The 18600-nt window shown below is 46.8% G+C and overlaps 1 protein-coding gene across 1 annotated transcript in view; it reads left to right on the plus strand.

Moving 5' to 3' along the window:
* The first annotated feature begins 15818 nt into the window (after positions 1-15818).
* The window catches only part of MXI1 (MAX interactor 1, dimerization protein), a 93931-nt gene continuing 91149 nt past the window's right edge, over positions 15819-18600 (plus strand). The window contains exon 1 of the mRNA XM_052660904.1: positions 15819-16292. Coding sequence (XP_052516864.1) covers positions 16031-16292 — 262 coding nt within the window. The 5' untranslated portion in view covers positions 15819-16030. The remainder of the gene's footprint in view (positions 16293-18600) is intronic.

Genomic DNA, 18600 nt, shown 5'->3' on the forward strand with positions numbered 1-18600 from the left:
CTCAGTCGTGTCTGACTCTTTGCGACCCCATAAATCGCAGCACGCCAGGCCTCCCTGTCCATCACCAATTCCTGGAGTTCACTCTGACTCACGTCCATCGAGTCGGTGATGCCATCCAGACATCTCATCCTCTGTTGTCCCCTTCTCCTCCTGCCCCCAATCCCTCCCAGCATCAGAGTCTTTTCCAATGGGACAACTCTTTGCATGAGGTGGCCAAAGTATTGGAGTTTCAGCTTCAGCATCATTCCTTCCAAAGAATACCCAAGGCTGATCTCCTTCAGAATGGACTGGTTGGATCTCCTTGCAGTCCAAGGGACTCTCAAGAGTCTTCTCCAACACCACAGTTCAAATGCATCAATTCTTTGGCGCTCAGGGACTATAAAGGATAACAATGATAATAAATACAGGATGAGTGCGTCCTGAGGGCTTTCTCACCAGACATTTTCCCATTGTCCTGTCTTGCTAGGTTGCAAGAGACGTGAAACAGAACATCCCTTCTCCCAGTTATCACGATGGATGACATAGAGGGAAGAGGTTTTTATTCCTGATTCCCAGCTTCCCTGCTGGAGAGTTGGGACCTAAGACCCCCATTTCCTTGGTTTCAGAACCAATGCTCTGGGACTTCCCTGGTGGTCTAGTAGGTAAGAAGCCACCTGCCAATGCAGGGGTATGGGTTCAATCCCTAGTCCAGGAAGATCCTGCATGCCACGAGGCAACTAAGCCCGTGCTCCGCAACTGCTAAGCCCACTGTCTAGAGCCCGAACTCTACAACAGGGAGAGCTATTGCAAGGAGAAGCCCACACATGGCAACTAGTGAGGTGCCCCCACTTGCCGCAGACAGAGGAAGCCTGTGAGCAGTAACAAAGACCCAGTGCAGCAAAATTTAAAAAAAAAATGAATAAATAAATAAAATTTTTAAAAAAGAACCAATGCTCTTCTCTCGACACATGGCTCACAGGTAGCCTAGTCAGACTCTCAAGGACGTGGACTGAGTGCCCACTTCGGGGGAGGATGGCAAGCTGCAGATTATTCTGTGCTGAATTTGAAACCAGAACTGTGTTACAAGCAGGTGCTGCCATTCCTGAAGTTGATAATCCTGGAAGTGGAGACAATATGTGCCTGTCCTGGTCTCAAGGTACCCACCTTGAGAGACTTAGGTTCTGCTGGTTTTGAATGGATTCACTCCTTCCCAAAAGGGGAGGGACAGAGGGGTGCTCACAGCAAACTGCCTTCCAGTGTGGTGAGTAATAGTCAGGGATAGCCCAAAAGTACCGCCTCTGATCTCTGAGCGCTAGAGCAGATGTTGCAGAGGCGGGTCCATGAAAGGAGCCACACCACCCACCTCAGGTACCTGCATCTAAAATGCAAATGGCCATGGAAAGCTCTGAACTTTGTCATCAGCCTAAACCTTTGGCATCAGTTAAGAACTGATCAGGAAATTGTTGGCAGCTCCTTGAAAATCAGAATGGCACCCAAGTGATGCGGATGCTGCATGTGTATTGGAAGAGGGGGTGGGATATTTTCGTATGCAGAGAAAGGGAGCAAATTAACTGCAGGACAATTTGACAAAACCTTTTATAACCTTAAAAATGTACATATACCCAGCTATTCCCTTCCAGGAATGTATCCTAATTAAGGACTTAGATTTTGTTCCAGGATGTTTATTGCAACATTGTTTACAGCAGCAAAAAATATTTGGAAATAATTTAAATGCCTACAATTGGGAGGCTGGTTAAATAAATTATGGTAGTGTCATACAATGGAATATTGTGTAGCCATTAAAATATTGTAAAAGCATATTTATTGACCTGGAAAGATGTTCATGATTCATTATTGAGGGAAAAAGAGGTTACAAAACAGCCTGTACAGTATGATCTCATTTTTTATTAAAATAAAAAGTGTACATATATTTATATAAGGTAGCTTGGGAGAATATTCTTTTAGGGAAGATCTTGCTAGAGGCACATGTAATATAGGACCTTATGCAGGATGTTTCTGCATTATGATAATATAGCTTTATCACTTAACATGCCCAAGAGGGAAGGGTGGTACAAATTAAGGGCCTGAAGTGGATAAAGTAGGTGTATTTGTGTGTATATATCAACCAAGACTGAAGATGGGAATGGCAACCGACTCCAGTATTCTTGCTTGGAAAATTGTGAGGACAGAGAAGCCTGGGGAGCTACAGTCCATGGGGGTCACAAAGAGCCAAACACGACTGAGTGACTGAACACACGGCACATCAACCAAGATATTGTAAGTAGCAGCTGGGATTTTGATGGCTTTTATTATCTTATTTTTTTCTTCTCTGCATTTTGTGTTAATTACTTTAAGTTTTCTAAGTTGACGGGGAAAAAAAGACTAAAAGCAATCCAAGCTAGTTGGCTGGAGGACTGAGAGAGCTGGGAGGGAGGAGAGGCATGTTGAGAGAGCAACCTGGCAGGCTTCACTTGCTTCTGAATCTCATCTGCAATCTGATCTCCCAAGGACAATGCCCATGACCTTACCTAGGCCCCGGGACCCACGTTACCAATTGCCAGGCCATCTTTTCTATAATCACGTCTCCTTCAGGCAATTGTCTGGACATGTGCTAGATTCTGATTCTGGGCAGACAATGTCTCCTCAGCCAGACTGCCATGTGGCCCCCACATTTGACATATGTATCTTCTGTATTTAAGAATGGGGGACACGGCTGTATCTTCTAAGGCTAACTCTAATCCCTTCCCCCTACTTTTTAATTTTAAATATTTTATTTTAATACAATTATGGATCCCGTCTACTCGTTTATTGTTTTCCCCAGTGGTAACATCTTTCTCAACAAGAAACTTGTCAGTGTGTATGTTTATGGTTCTCTTTTCCCAGTTTTATGGAGATATAATTGACATAAGACTGTATAAATTTAAGGCATGTAATGTGATGATTTCATACACATATGTATTGTGAAATGGTTGCCACAATCAGGTTAACTAACTTATCACCTCACATAGTTCCTTTTTTGTATGTATGTTTGGTGAGTACTTCTAAGATCTGATTTCTTAGCAACTTTCAAGTATATAATACAGTGTTATTAACTATAGTCACCCTGCTGTAATCAGATCCCTGGAACTTATTCGTTTTATAGCTGGAAGTCTGCCCTCTTTGATTACCTTCATCCATTTTCCCCAACCTTGCCTCTGGCAACCACTGATCTACGCTGTTTCTATGGGTTCAGATGCTCTTGGTTTTTTGTTTCGTTTTGTTTTAGATCCCACGTGTAAGAGAGATCATACAGTATTTGTCTTTCTCTGTCTGACTTACTTCACTTAGCAGGATGCCCTCCTGTGATTTACCCATGTGGTTGCAGATGGCAGGATTTCCTTCCTTTTATGACTGAATAATATTCTATCGTGTATGTGTGTGTTTCACATTTTCTTCCTCCATTCATCTGTTGATGAACACCTAAGTTGTTTTCTTGTCTTGGCTCTTGTAAATAATGCTGCAATGAATATGGAGTACAGATATCTCTTTGAGATAGTGATTTCATTTCCTTCAGATATCGACCCAGGAATGGAATTGCTGGATTGTATGATAATTCTATTTTTAATTTCTTAAGGAACTTTCATACCATTATAGTGGCTGCATCAGTTTACATTCCCCATCAACAGTGCACATGAATACCCTTTTTTTTCACATCCTCACCAGCACTTGTTATCTTTTTGGTAATAGCTATTCTAAATGGTGGCACTAGTAAAGAACCTGGTAAAGAACCGGCCTGCCAGTGCAGGAGACATAAGAGATCCCTGAGTCAGGAAGATGCCCTGGAGAAGGGAATGGCAACCCATTCCAGTATTCTTGCCTGGAGAATCCTATGGACAGAGGAGCCTGGCTGTCTACAGTCCATGGGGTCACAAAAAGTCAGACACAACTGACATGTCGAGTATGTCTTCTAAAAGGTATGAGATAAGATCTTATGGTGGTTTTGACTTTCATTTCCCTGATGATTAGTGATGTTGAGCCATTTTTTGTGTACCTATTGGCTATCTTCATTGAAAAAAATGTTTATTTAGGGCATTTGTCCATTTAAAAATTAGATTCTTTTTTCTTTGCTCTTGAGATGTATGAGTTCTTTATGTATTCTGGATTATTAATACCTTATGGATGTACAGTTTGCAAGTAATTTCTCCCACTCTGTAGGTTGCCTTTCATTTTGTTGATTGCTTCCTTTGTTATGCAAAAGCTTTTTAGTTTGATGTACTTGTTTATTTTTGCTTTTGTTACTTGCACTTTCAGTGTCATATCAAAAAATCATTGTCAAGGTCAAAGTCAAGGAGCATTTTCCTTATGTTTTCTTCTAGAGTTTTTATGTTTTCAGCTTTTACACTTGCCTTTCCATACAAATTTTAGAATAATCTTGTTTACATCTACACTTTTTTTTCTGGTCTGCCCCTCTCTCTGTACCTCTAAGAGTTTTCTTCTATTTGCTATTTACATAATGCCCAGGGATTTTAATTCTGTTTAGTAGAAAGAATAGAGAAGATTTATGTCTACCTCATCTTAGAAGTGGAAATTCTTTCCTCACTGTGTTTACTTACATCTCTTAACAAAAACAAAAAACCCACTGAAATTTAAGTATCATGCTAACTTCTAGCATAATTTACCAACACTTTTAAGTGATCAAAATCTTTTGCTATTAGACTATCTTCATGAGATAGTTCGTGACTCTCTTTCCAAAGGGATAATCAGTCTTGAACTATGCAAGGATCCTCTCTGGGTAAATCTGTAATCAGAGTAAAATTAACCCCATCAAAGGATGTTACATTTTGATAGTTCAAAGGGAGGAGGTGAATATAGCTTCATACCCAGGATGGCTGTCTTAAAAAATACCAAAATGACCAGCTACTGAGGCTTGCTTCACCATGCCCAAACTGCAAGGTTGCTGACAAAGTCCCCCCAGATTAATTATCTGCAACCCCTCCCAACCTTTTGGGTTGGATTTCCCAGAAACAGTGCCCCAGTTCTTACTTTGTTTCTTTCAGCACAGCAAGTTACCAAAACCAAATCAGGAAAAAAATCTCTGAATATTATTAATAAAGGAGGAGTTTCCTTTGAACTAGAGTCTTTTAAACCATGTTTCCCAGAGATTTCCTGTGCAGCTTCAAAAGAAGTTCATGACCACTTTGATTAGAACTTTATCTCAAGCGCTAATGGAGATAGGCGTGTTCTCAGACTATCCATCAGCATGGATGTTAGCCAATTATGTCCCCTTGTAAAAAAGTAATACAACCGCTCCTCAGGATCCACACTCATAAAATGATCTTCATCAGAGATGAGAGTCTACTGTTTCTCTAGCTCTGAGCCAAGAAAACTTGGGGAAACCAAAGAAGATTTTTCTGTTGCAACTCGGTGTATTTATAGGTCCATCCTGTATTGAACACCCATGGACAAAATGCTGTCTGTCGCAACCAGATTCTTTTATTTCACTATTATTTCAGTTATTTAGGGGTTGGAGAAAGATGGTGGGTGGGGGATGGCTAATAGAGACAGATGGCCAGTGTAATTATCACTTGAAAACCAGGTTTGTCTTTTAAAAATGACAGCAGCAGTGGACTCTCAGTGGCAGGTGAAATTTGAAAAAGGATTAGTAAGGGATTACCTAAGAGAAAAAGGACAGGTGTATCTAGGGTGTTCCAGTTGCAGGGGGCACTGTAGCTTTTGAATGACACCCTTAAAATCACCCCTTTACACTTCAGTTCCGTTTGTACCTGTGGACTTTGGCAATGCCAGTGGTGGTGAGTCTGGACTCATCTTTAAGAAGGATAAAAGACAGAATAAATACTGAAGTTTTCCTCCATTATGTGAAGGGAAAATATAAAGAAGAGTATCTATTGGACTTTTTAGCAGAGTATGTATGTACCTAAAGGAAAGGCAGGAAGCCCACAATTCAGAGCTCTCTGTCCTGCTTGAACCCTGAATCTCTACTTCAGAAGCCTGGGAACAGGTGAAAAAGAATCTTAGCTCTCTGAGGAGAATGGCTAGGAACTCAGGGCCAGAATTTCTACAAGCAAGCTGATCACAGGGCACTATGGCTAGATGTGACTGTCTGACCTATATCTATTTGATAGATGAAGAAACTTAGAAGTGCAATGACCTGCCCAAGATCATGATTGGTCAGTGACAAAGTCGTAAGTGGAATTCAGGGAGTCAGGTCCTTTTTGTGCAATCCGCCTTTCTCTTTGGCATCAGCAATCCTATCTTACAAGGTTGGTTAAGGGCTCAAAGCCAGAAGGCTGAGAACAAGAGGGTCTGAGCTTGTATGCTGGACTCCTTGGGGAGCTCTAGGTCAGACAGGACTGTAGCCCCACCTGTATGATTTTTGCTGCCAAGCTTTGGGAGAGGAAGATCTACAGGGCCACCTGGGAAAGGTAGAAGTGATGAAACAACAGCTATGTCATAGCTCAGATGGTAAAGAATCTGTCTCCAATGCAGGAGACCAGGGTTCGATCCCTGAATCAGGAAGATCCCCTGGAGGCGGAAATGGCAAACCATGCGAGTATTCTTGCCTGGAGAATCCCATGGACAGAGGAGCCTGGCAGGCTACAGTCCGTGGGGTCGTAAAAGTTGGACATAGCTTAGCGACTAAACCACCACTTATTGGATGCTTCTCCATACTAGGCATTGGGCACTTTACAGGCATTATCTCATCTGAGCCTCACAATGAACTTGTGAGGTAAGTATAATTGTCACTTCCATCTGCAGATGAAAAACTGAGATTCAGAGAGGTTATGTAACTTGCCCAAACATATATATGAGAAAATGACAGAAACAGAATTCGAACCCATCTCTACTTAGCATTAAACCCCAAGCTTTTAACCTGTGTGCTGTGTCACTTCTCAAAGGCAGATTATACTCTGAGTTTCTCAAGACATAGTTGAAATTTGGGTGCCTGCTTAATTCAGATACACACAGGAAGTAAAATTTGATGCCTGCTAGCTCTGCTGTATCAGGGTGGAGGTGGTAGGGGGAAGACTGGTGCCTTTGGAGGGCACCAAGCTCCTTGGAAATGGTGCTGGGCCCCCTGGTGTGGCTCTGGAGACGTGATGCTGGCTGCACAACCCAGTGCTTGGCAGCTGCAATGTGGCCTGGAAGCAGACCCTGGGGTAAGTGAAGTTTGTCACATGTCTCTACCACTTTCTGCTCATGGGTTACACACCCTAAGCCAAACCCCACTCCTCTTCCTTTGCCTTCCAGCATATTAGGTCCCTTCTATCAGTGATTCTCAAGCCCAGTTGCACAGAAGAATCACCTAGGAAATTTTTTAAATTATTGGTATCTGAACCCCATTTCCAGAGACCTAATTTAGTTGACTAGGTTAAGCTCTCCAGTTAGTTGCTGGATAAAACACAAGACACTCAGTTAAAGTTGAATTTCAGATGAACAACAAATAGCATAAGTATGTCCCCCAAACTGGAGCTTCCCAGGCAGCACTAGTGGTAAAGAACCCATCTGCCAATGCAGGAGATGTAACAGATGCGGGTTCCATCGGGATGATCCCCTGGAGAAGGGCATGGCAACCTACACCAGTATTCTTGCCTGGAGAATCCCATGGACAGAGGAACCTGGTGGTCTACAGTCCATAGGGTCGCAAAGAGTTAGACACAACCAATTGACTTAGCGCGCGTGCACACACACACACACACACACACACACACACACACACACTCTCTCGTTTCCCAAATTGCATGGGTCATACTTATACTAATATCATTTGCTGTTTATCTGAAATTCAAATTAAAATGTGCATACCTGTGTTTTCATTGCATAAATCTGGCAATCCTATCTCCAGGTCATTCTAAGGCACAAGCCCAGGCTGAGAACCTCTTCCCTGCGTGACCAACAATCCTTCTAGTGCACTTGTTTATTGCACTCAGCTTTGCAACCTCTGGGGTGGGTGGCCAATATATATGTTTTCTTAGGACCTTCTGTGGCATGGTGTCTGTCCTCTAGCCCGGCAGTGAGGCTAATTGTGGAAAAGGGTGGACAGATCACGAGAAGTTAGCTTGGCCACCAATGGAAGATTGACAGTGTCTGATAAATAACAATAAAGTTGCTGTCTGCACCTGATTTGATCCAGAAGAAAGTTCCTAGTAATTGAACAGCATGTGTGTGGTTTTTTGGGGAAAGGGCATGCCACATGGAATGTGGGATCTTAACTCCCGAATGAGGGATGGAACCATGCCCCCTGCATTGGAAGTGGAGTCTTAGCCTCTGGGACTTCAGAGAAGTCCCCGAACAAGGTGTATTGCACAGTTGTTTTATGAGTGATTGTTGCTCATTCATGTCCGACTCTTTGCAATCCCATGGACTCTAATGTGCCAGGCTCCTTTGTCCACGGAATTCTATTTTATTATTTTACGCAAGGCACTTACTAGGCACTACAGGGGAGGCCGTGGAAGCTGAGGAAGAACTCACAGCCTAGGAAGGGAGAATCCAGGTTTCCTTTCCTGGAGAAATGTTCAGTCTATAATCTAACGAGGATTTGCCACAAGCTCCCTTGTTATCTACATAAACCCAGCTACTGAGACTGCATAAACTTATACCCAACCCATGTGTCTGGACAGAACTGGATGAAAGTAAGTGGGTTATAAACAGGAAGAAGGAACATCCTGCTGTGTTCGTCGGCTGGAGACCAGGGAGCACCCCAGCCCTGGCACTCACTCGCTGTGCCATCTGAGACAAAGCACTTGTATTTTCTCAGTCTCGATTTCCTCATCTGTAAAATGGGAGTGATGACAATAGCTTTTGGAGTTGTTTTGAGGATGAAATAAAATAAAAATTAAAATAAAATCATGCATGGAGAACAGGGCTTGAAGCATTCCGTGAATACTAACTGTTATACTTACAGTGTCTCTAACAAAATATGGGACCACATTACATGTATGTACAGTACACTTAAAAGCACTCACATCCAAAGTATGAAAAACTAACAGGATGAGAAGATATGCCCTTAACACTGAGTCAGACTAAGATCTGACAGAGTCCAGTTCTCCCAGGCCTATGACAAGTGAACCAGGAAGTGGAGAAAACTGTCCAAATTCTAGCCTCTGTATTTGGGATTTTCTACTCAATTTTACACTAACAATGACGCAATTAAGAATCAAAAGTCTAGGGCAGATTCTTGTGACTATATGCCAACATGTTATTCTCATGTGCCTGCCTGTCTGGGATGGGTGTTTTTAGGGTGTAGTTATATGGAAATAGCCTCTGATTACGTTTATGACTTTTCCAGGTAACTTGTAATTTTAGACAGTTGTTTTGATGTGACTCTTTGGCAGGCTACACACGCCTGTGAGATTTTTTAGAACTCTATGAATTAGAATAACACAAAAATTTTTTTAAATTTAAGTTTTTGGATACATAATGTAGTGTGCCTTACTATGTGGAACCACGCAAAAGGTCAGTGTATGCAAACAAAAGTTAATTTCCCACGTAAGCAAAAGAGAAAGGGTTTCCAGTGAAGGCAAACTCTTCGTAGTCTCTCATGATATTTCTATGATGCATAACAGAATGTAACAGCCCTGCTGTGTGAATCTCTGTTACTCTGGCTCCAGCTTGGAGTTTGCCTTTCATTTTCTGAAAAGCACGAGAGTAAAGGGTTTTGTGTGCTTGTATGTGCCTATATGTATACCTGCATGCACACCCACCAGTCCTATGTCCTGTGTATACCTGGATAAGAAATAAGTCCTGTGAGGGTGGGAGTTTGGACGCTTTGCTCACTGCTGTGTCCTGACACCTTGGAGAAGACTGACGTGTGGGAGACTATGTCTTCTGATGGAATGAAGTCATCTGTATGTCTAATACATGCTCACATGTCTGTTATCCCTGATAAATAGACACACTTCAGTGCCCATCAGCCTTTTCACCCAAGAGAATCGAGCTCTTGGTTAGGAAGGGGAGAGTGCAAACTGCAGGCCTCAGGCAGGAGAGATGAAAAAAGAAGGGAGAGAAAGAAAAGGTTTCAGAGGTAAGAAGAGCATGGGTGGTGGACAGGCATCCAGGCAAAAGGTCAGAAACTAGAAGCAGCACCATTCCAGGCTGCTTCCTCCCTGGAGATTTTGTGTAGCCCCCAGTGTGGGGGCTGCTTCCCAGATTGCTGAGTCCAGCGGTTCACAGACAGGGCTCCTGTTCCCCCAGACCTCTTTGAAGACAGGAATAGGTCTCTTCCAAGTGTTTCTTGTTTGTTTTCCAAAAAAAAAGAATCAAAGGGAGGAAAGTTTTTCCCAGACCTGAGATTGCCAGTTTCTTTACTTCTGGCTAGAATTTTACCAGCTCAGTGTGGTCGTCTGGTTCTCTCAAGTTGATCCCAAACCCCGATGGACAGTATCATCCCTGTCTGTGATTACTGAACATGGAGGAGATGAATTGAGGATGCTTTTCAGACTGGGGGAGAGAGGTAGGCTGAGTGCCAATGGCACTCTCCCATTGTAAGGGAGACCCCTGACCCTGCAGATGGTGAGATTATTTCTCCAAAATGACAGAGCCATGCAATGGCTCCAAATTCTCACATCTTTTTGCCATTGTTTCTGTTTTCCTGAAAATCTTCCAGGACTCTCTTAGCCCATTAATATCCTGACATGTGCACAATACTTCACAGTTTCCAAAGTTCTTTTATAGATACCCCTTCAGCAAGGCAAAGATTGTTCTTCCCACTTTGCAGATGAGAATACTGAGGCTTTGAGTGACTTATACAATCAACCAGATCATCATTAGGGGAAGCCCCTTTGCCACCTGCATACTGCTTTCCCCTTCCATCTCCTAAAGCCTAACATTTCACCATTAGAGCTGTATTCCTTTAGGTTAAGGCACTGGCCATCTTTTAATTCCAAATGTCTCTGGAAATGATCATATTTGAGCTAGTGTCAGTCACTGCTACCTTAAAGTACCTGAATTTGGAATCTTTGTTGAATTCATTTTAAAAAATATGGAGACATTAAAGAAAATAGATTGCTGTAGGAATGCCCCCACCCCCAGGATACACAAGAGAATAAGAAGGTGTGACGAAAGTAAGCTCTGTATGATTCTCACTTTGGTCGCAGGGCACTGACTTCATTGCCTGGTGATTCTGGAAGATTCTCCTTTAGAGGCAATTTACTGTTTTGGAGACTCATCTTGTCCCCAGATATGTACAACAGTAAGAATGGGGAAAGGGTGGCTGGGCCACTGCACTTTTGGGGAAGGGAATTTCCACCATCTGGCTCTATGGGTTTCTGGCTACTCTACAGAGGCAGCATTTTGATATTTAAACTTTAATGTGAATGACTCAGGAATAGTTTTGCAGTGTTCAATGCCTCTTCTTACCACGCTGGAGCAAGGAAGCAAGGAAAGGCCAGCACCAAGGTTCAGCCAGGCAAGGAAAGGTCATTTATCTCTTTGACCTTCATGGCCTAAGCCTCTCTTCTGGGCCATACTTGTGCCATGCTAGGTGCTAGGGGCTGGGGATGGTTGGGGAGCAAGTCATGCTCCCTGCCCATGATGAGCTCATAGTCTAGCAAACCCTTTAAGAACTGGGCATTGCATGGGAGAAGCCCAGGAGCTGCCTGAGAAGGGAAGGGCCTGCCAACCTCAGAGGTCCAAGAGAAGGGAGGGCAGAGTCCAGAAGAGCAGAGATAATGCCCAGGAGTAGATGACATCCGGGTGAGCTCCAATGTAGGGTGGAGGCTCTTTATCCTCTGCCCATGTCTACACCCACTGGTGAGTGTGTGGGTGGGGGTGGGGGCATGGGGAGTGGTTGAAGGAGGCCTAGTCAGCACTTCTAAGCCTGTGCAGGAGCCAGTGGGAGAGGCAGAGTCCCACAGTTCTAGTTCCTGCTATTCTGCTTGTGCCTAACAGTTCCTAACCTTCCCCCACCCCGACCCCCAATAGCCACTCCGCAACTCCTGGGCTTCCCTTGAAGCTACTTCTAATAGATAAAGACAAGATAAAGGCTCCCAAGGAGAGAGGGAGTCCTGAGCCAGCTCATCAGATCATTGCCGACAATCCCTTTCAAAGGGAAAGGTGCCCAGGAAAAGCTTGGCTAGGGAAGCTCTGAGGATTAGGACTCAAGAGACAACGCAGGGGACAGATCTCTTGATGGTATTTACCAAGCCTGAGTGCAAAGACCACAGGTCAAAGAGCAGAGAAGAACCTGACTGGTTGTGCTAACAAGGTCCAAGGAAAAGCTAGATATTGGAGGGTAGCTTCAGGCAGAAAGGGCTAGTGAGGGGAGCACAGGTGAGGAGGAAGGGCAGGCTTAAGGAGCCCAGGAGAACCAAAGTGGTCCAGGCTGGGGAAGGGCATCCCATCCAAATGCAGGATGGGGAGGTCTGGGGGAAGCTCTCATATCACAGCCTCAGTACTTAACTAGCCTCTGTGTACCTGAAGACATAATTACAGGCAAAACAACTCCTTTGATGTAAGAGTGTAGTATAGTCTGGGGGGGAAGAAGGACAAATAAAGAATGATTTTGCTTTAATATGCAAATAAGGTTGTTGGAAAAATATTGCCAAATAGGCCAAGCAAAGAAACAGAAGGTTGAGAAAATATGACCCAGACTGAGTGGGCACCCAACACATTTAGGGTCCTTGGGAACATCATGGCTGGCCTGACTGGGCACCGCAAAAATTCACTGCTTTTCTTTAACATAGTTCACATGTTCCTACAGGCTGATTGCCTTCTCATTCCCTCCCTGTTCTCCGCAGATAGTCTCAGCAAGTTTCCAAAGAGGCCTGTTTATTTATGGATCAAGGCTCCAGAGAGGGACCTCCCTGGTGGTCCAGTGGTTAAGAATCTGCCTTCCAATGCAGAGGATGCGAGTTCGATCCCTGGTTGGGGAGCTAAGATCCCATATGCCATGGGGCAACTAAGCGCATGCACTGCAACTAGAGAGGAGCCTGCGTGCCACAACTACTGAGCCTGCACGCTCTGGACCCCGTGCGCCACAATTAGAGAGGCCAGTGCTCTGCAATGAAGACTCAGCGCAGACGAAAACAAAAAGGCCCAAGAGAAAGAAAAAGGGTATGAACAGCTCCTCCTAGGAAGCAAAGGTAGTCAGGAATAGCACTGAGCTTGTGAGCCAGCTCAGTCTGCCCTGTGATATAACTTCTGAAACACCCCTCTTTACGTTTGGAGCCAACTTTCTTAGAGAGATCTATTGATTGGGGAATGGTTAGGGAGGAGGGATGCTCACATGATTTAACACTTGATGGGCTCTGAAAAAAATAAGGAAGAGCCTTTGAGCTTTAGCACATTCATCGTTCCAAAGACACGTTACCAAAATGAATGTATGCAACTCTACTGTATGTGAGACTCTGGGGCACAATAGCCTAGATTCTGTGAAACAAAAAGGCATTTCTCCTGCCTCCACTGTGTCTCTTGTGGTGCCATTGTCTGACGCTAAGAACTCACATAATAACAAAAAACAATGCCCCTATGATGGGAGGGAAGACTTGATTTGGCACCAGCAGTGGTGTTTTCCATGGGAATGATGGTGGGGGCTGTGGCTGACTGTGGGAATAGTGCAAATCAGCACTTTTTTGTAGATTTTCTTCAAGCCATTGTTTATTTTGGCTTTGGTCAGATCCGTGGCCCAGCTTGAAGATTCCCACTGGGCTTTCTGAAGCTCACAGACCTATGAGAGATGAAACGGGGATAAATAAATAATGACAAAACACTCTACCCCTGCCCTGGCACTCATGTGTGGGGTGTGCCTATCTTGCTGGGTGTGTATACATGCAGATTGCAGTACAGTATATGTACACATGTGGCCCACACCTCCAAGAGGGAATCAGAAACCAAGGTTTTCTCTGGGCTTAGAAAGTTCTTTGTCTCACTTTCACCAGGGGCAAGGGAGATCAATTTTTGCAAAATGGCATTGGATAAAACTTGTTTATACTTCCTAAAGTCCTTAGATGTTTATAGATTTTAAAATATGAGTAACTCAGATTGTGGTTCCAACAGAACAAAAAGTAAATCGCTGTTGTGAAGATGGAAAAAAAGTGAAGTGAAACCGTTAGTCGCTCAGTCACGTCCAACTCTTTGTGACCCCATGGACTGTAGCCTGCCAGGCTCCTCTGTCCATGGAATTCTCCAGCCAAGAATACTGGAATGAGTTTCCATTCCCTTCTCCAGGGAATCTTCCCAACCCAGGGATCGAACCCAGGTCTCCTGCACTGCAGGCAGATTCCTTACCAGGGAATGAGGCACCAGTGAAAGTGAACTTTTATCTCACACCTTTTAGGAGCTTCTTCTCTACCCTAGCTAAAGGATGCAGAGATCAATCAAGATGGAAAATGAGCAGGGAATATGTGTAGTATGATTATATTATGGTCCAAAATGTGAATATATCGGCTTTAAAATGCCAAATACTGATTCAGCAGCAGGTTATTGAAGTCTAAAAATACACAAGACTTCAATGAGGGTGCATGAATTTATTTTACATACATATATAGTGTTTTTTACAAAGAAACACACTTTCTCTCCTTTTTTCCAAGTTTCCATTTCCAGGAAAAGTCTTCCTGACAAGTGTGTGTGAAGCTGTCTCTAAGCAGAGTGGCTGGGTTGCACAACTCCAGGGGGCAGCATTCACTGTGTCTTCTGTATAAATGGTTTCCCTGGAGGAAACCTCCAGGAGACCTTGCAAGGCAACAATATTTAGATAGGCTTATTGCACAGATGTTTTTTCAACAAAGTGCAGAAGAGTCTTGTTTCCTATAACTTATTTCTCCTTTTAGCTGCCAAGTAGGGGACTCAGGTTCTTATCTGGGTCTGTATTGGAAGAAAAAGATCATACTATGAGCGTGCTGACTGCAGATATAATTTAATCAACTCATGAATCTTATCAGAGGTTTCATGGATGGGGAAACAGGCTGAGAGAGGTTAGGGGACTTGCCCAGGCACATTCACAGTCCAGTCTGTGTGCAGCAGAGCTGGGGCTTGAATGCCTCTCTATGGCATTCCCCAAGGGCCCTGACTGCCACCACACTTCCCAGGCCTGGAAAGCATCCATGGTTCCTGCAGACCCTGAATGGTCTGCACTGGCAATGGAACAGTGTCGCCTAGGGTAGGGGTCTTCAGAACCAAAAGGTGGAATTCAGCCACGGTAGGGGTGGGAAGTTCCTGGGCTGCCATGTCCGCTTTTCTGCCAAATAAAATAAGAGAGCCAGGTGTGGAGGCTCCCTACTGTGAGCTTTGCACAGCTGGACTAAGGCTGGGAAGAGGAGTGTGCGGAGAGACGCTTCCATCTCCTCCCCCTTCCTGGAAAATAACTCTGCATTTGAAGGGAGAAAGAAAGAGTGAGTAAATTTGTAACTGGGATTTGGTGGCCTGGGGATTTCATTTGGCCCTGTGAAGGCAGATGCCTGTGCCTCTGTGTGTGTGCGTGTGCGTGTACGTGTGTGTGTGTGTGTGTAGGAGTGTGTCTATTGAGGGGAGAGAACTTGAGGTAACGTGTATGATTTTTTTGGACTGGACTTTTATTTTTTAAGTCATAGCAGCTACCGTTGGAATCTAGTATGTGGTGCCAGGCATTGGTATTATTTTCACGTGAAGTAAAAGAACAACAGTTTAATAGTTTGTTTTTCTGTGGGTACGCTCAGAGCCCTCGAGTATTTTTTCCATTTGGGTTTAAATACTACGCTCTACAATGTGATAAGATTGGGGAGAGGCGGGGTAGTATGCCAGGACTGGCAGGGGGCGGTCCCTGCCTCGCTTGTCTCCGCCTTTCATTTTGACCAGTCCGATGGCTACAGGCTCGCACTAGGACCCAGGCGCCAGAGCGCCTCCGTCTGTCCTGTAGGTTCATTCAATCTCCCATACACACAGACCCACAGCGAGACCGACACACACTCACACACACTCAAACACACAACAGCACGCAGCGAGGCTCGGGAAGTCAGGTCGCCTTCTCGCCTCGGCGCCTTCTTCGCTCCAGCCAGCCGGCTTTCCCCCGGGGCCCGGAGCTTGGCCGGGCAGCGCAACCCCGAAAGAGGACGAGCTCGGCGGACCCCGCGGTCCCTCCATGGGCAAACGCGGGCGGCCGCGCAAGGAGGCGCGCTGCGAGGGCGCGGGGCTGGCCCCCGCCGCGCCCCCGGCCGTGACCGCGCCCCAGCCCCCGGCCCAGCCGGAGGAGCCCGCGGGGCCCAAGCTCAGGTGCCCCTTCTCGGACATTTTCAACACCAGCGAGAACTCGATGGAGAAGCACATCAACACTTTTCTGCAGAACGTGCAGATTCTGCTCGAGGCCGCCAGCTACCTGGAGCAGATCGAGAAAGAAAACAAAAGTAAGTTTGGGGGCCCTGTCTCCTCTTCGGCGCCGGGCTCTTTCTTCCTCGCCCACTTGGGCGACCCCTGACGCCTGCTTAGCCCCCCTCTCCCCAACACACTCACATCTAGCCCTCGGCAGTAAAGCCGATGACACCGGAGAAAGGACACGCACGCACAAAGCTGCTAAAGATGTAACAAAGACGAGCAGGGGGTAGGCGGGGGGGGTGGGGGGTTGGGGGTGCTGTCGGTGCGTCAGTCTGTCCGTCTCCGGGAGGGTGGGAGAACCGCTGGGCCGAGGAGCGGGGGAGTGTTGTTGTTTGCTGACAACTGAGCCGAGAGCTCATCTCTTCGAGGTCGCGTTTCTTACTTTTTTTTTTTTTCCTCTCTCCTTTTTTTTTTCCCCCCCCCCGGAGCCTTCTCGGGCAGACAAGTGTTGTTTTTCCGTCGCTCGTTCCTGGGTGGGGTGGGGATTACAAGACGAAAGTTGGAAACTGTAGGCAGAGCTCGGCGGTTCCAGAAAGAAAACACATAGACACACGACAACGATAACAACAAGCAAACAGCCCTCCACGGCGTGGGCTCCGGCTGGCTCGGCTCTGCTTCTTCCTCCTGTCTACTTTGCCTTTTCCTCTCTTCTCGCTGCAAGGCTGGGCTCAGGCCATCGCGTCCACGGAGACAGTGCCCCTGCGCCTCTGCTGCCCTAGGTGCCCCTGCCCCCGACTCCCCCCCCCGCCCCAAAGAAACAGGCCGGCAAAACCAAGCACCGCCAGCAGCTCGCCCGGGACCCGCGGTGCTGCGCCCGGGAAACTTGGTGAGGGGGACTCAGCGAGAAGGAAACTTTGGGATCTCGCAGGAAACAATAGTTGTGGAAGAAGGTGTGGGCTGTTATGTGCTGTTTCTTTATTTTCCGGGATACGGCTCCCGAGTGAGCGCGCTGGGCGAGGAAGGCAGATGCCTTCCTGGTGGCTTTCTACTGCTCCCCCAACCCCCACCCGATTCAGGTGGAGAGAGATGGTTGCGGGCGGGGGGCGGGGGGGGGGTCTGGGAGCCCCACCCCGGCCTGGCCTCCTTTTTTGTATTTGTTTGTTTCATTTTTGCCTGGGTCCCCCAATCCTCCCCACGCCGTCGCCTCAGCGCCCTAACGGGGGCACGCGAGTGCGGCGTCTCCAGCACGGTTCTCACAAATAATAGCTGCGAGGAGGAAGGGGCCGAGGCGGACAGGCCACAGACTAGAGAAAAGCTAGCTGTTTAATCTGTCCGAGCAAGTAGGAAGATCAATGAGATGACAGAAAAAGAGGGGGGGGGGGGTGAGAGAAAGAAAGGAAGAAAAATGGTCCGATTGCAACGTGTCAAGTCTTGCAACCTACCCCCCCCAAACACAACAACAACCCTCAAACACAAAAACACCCTAGCTGACCGACACCCCAGGCCTTCGGGGTTAAAGTAACCGCGTGATGGCAGCGAAATCGTGCAGTAGCTTAAGGCAAAAACAAGGATTTGTGTTGGGAGGTTGGTGGTGCGTTCTTTTCTTTTCTTCTGTCCCTGTTTTCTCGGGGTGCCTGGGTTACGAGAAAGGCGCATCGCCGGCGGGTGCAGCCGAATCAGTTTGCGATTATTCCGGGTGTGGGGTGGGGGGCAGTATGCCTTCGCCTGTAGGGTCAGAGCTGGTGGGGAGGTGGGTGAAGACATGGTTTTGTTTGGTGTGTTTGCTTTTGTTGGAGGGGGAGGGGCGTGATTTCTTACTCTAACCACCCTCCCCCCAGCCCGGGTCCCCCATTCCCCCGAGTCTGTCCCGTGGCGCCGGCTTTGGCGGGGGGGTGCACCCAAAAAGGGCACCTTGGCAGTGAGTGGCAAACCTGGTTTGCCCCCGCCGGGTCCCCTCTACAGAGGGGTGTACGAGAAGCTGCTGGAGCTTCCTCCGCGTCCCGCGCCCCCCGCCCCTCGCACTCGCAGACAATCGGAGACCTCTGTTCCCCACCTCGCCGCCCCCACCCTCGCTCCCCGACCGCCTCGGCCGCCGCCACCTCCTTGTTTACCCGGTGCCGGGGCTCCGGCGTGGCCACCAGTCACGTAAGCAAAGGGCCGGGCGCGCCGGGCCGGACTGCCCCGCACGGGGCGGGCCAGAGGTAGTGGAGCCGGGCTCCGGGGACCGTGCAAGCCAAGGGGCTTCCTCCCGGTCCCCTTACCGAGGCGTCCGCGCTGCCACCCCCCCGAGAGGGGCTCGGGAACCTGGGCGCCCTCAACTTCGTGTGCATAATCAGCCCCTCGGCCCGGTTGCCCTCCTCCTCCGGCCGGCTCCCCGCTGGAGTATTTTTAGCTCTCTTG

This window comes from Budorcas taxicolor, chromosome 23 (genome assembly GCF_023091745.1).
Source record: "Budorcas taxicolor isolate Tak-1 chromosome 23, Takin1.1, whole genome shotgun sequence".
Taxonomy (NCBI): Eukaryota; Metazoa; Chordata; class Mammalia; order Artiodactyla; family Bovidae; genus Budorcas; species Budorcas taxicolor.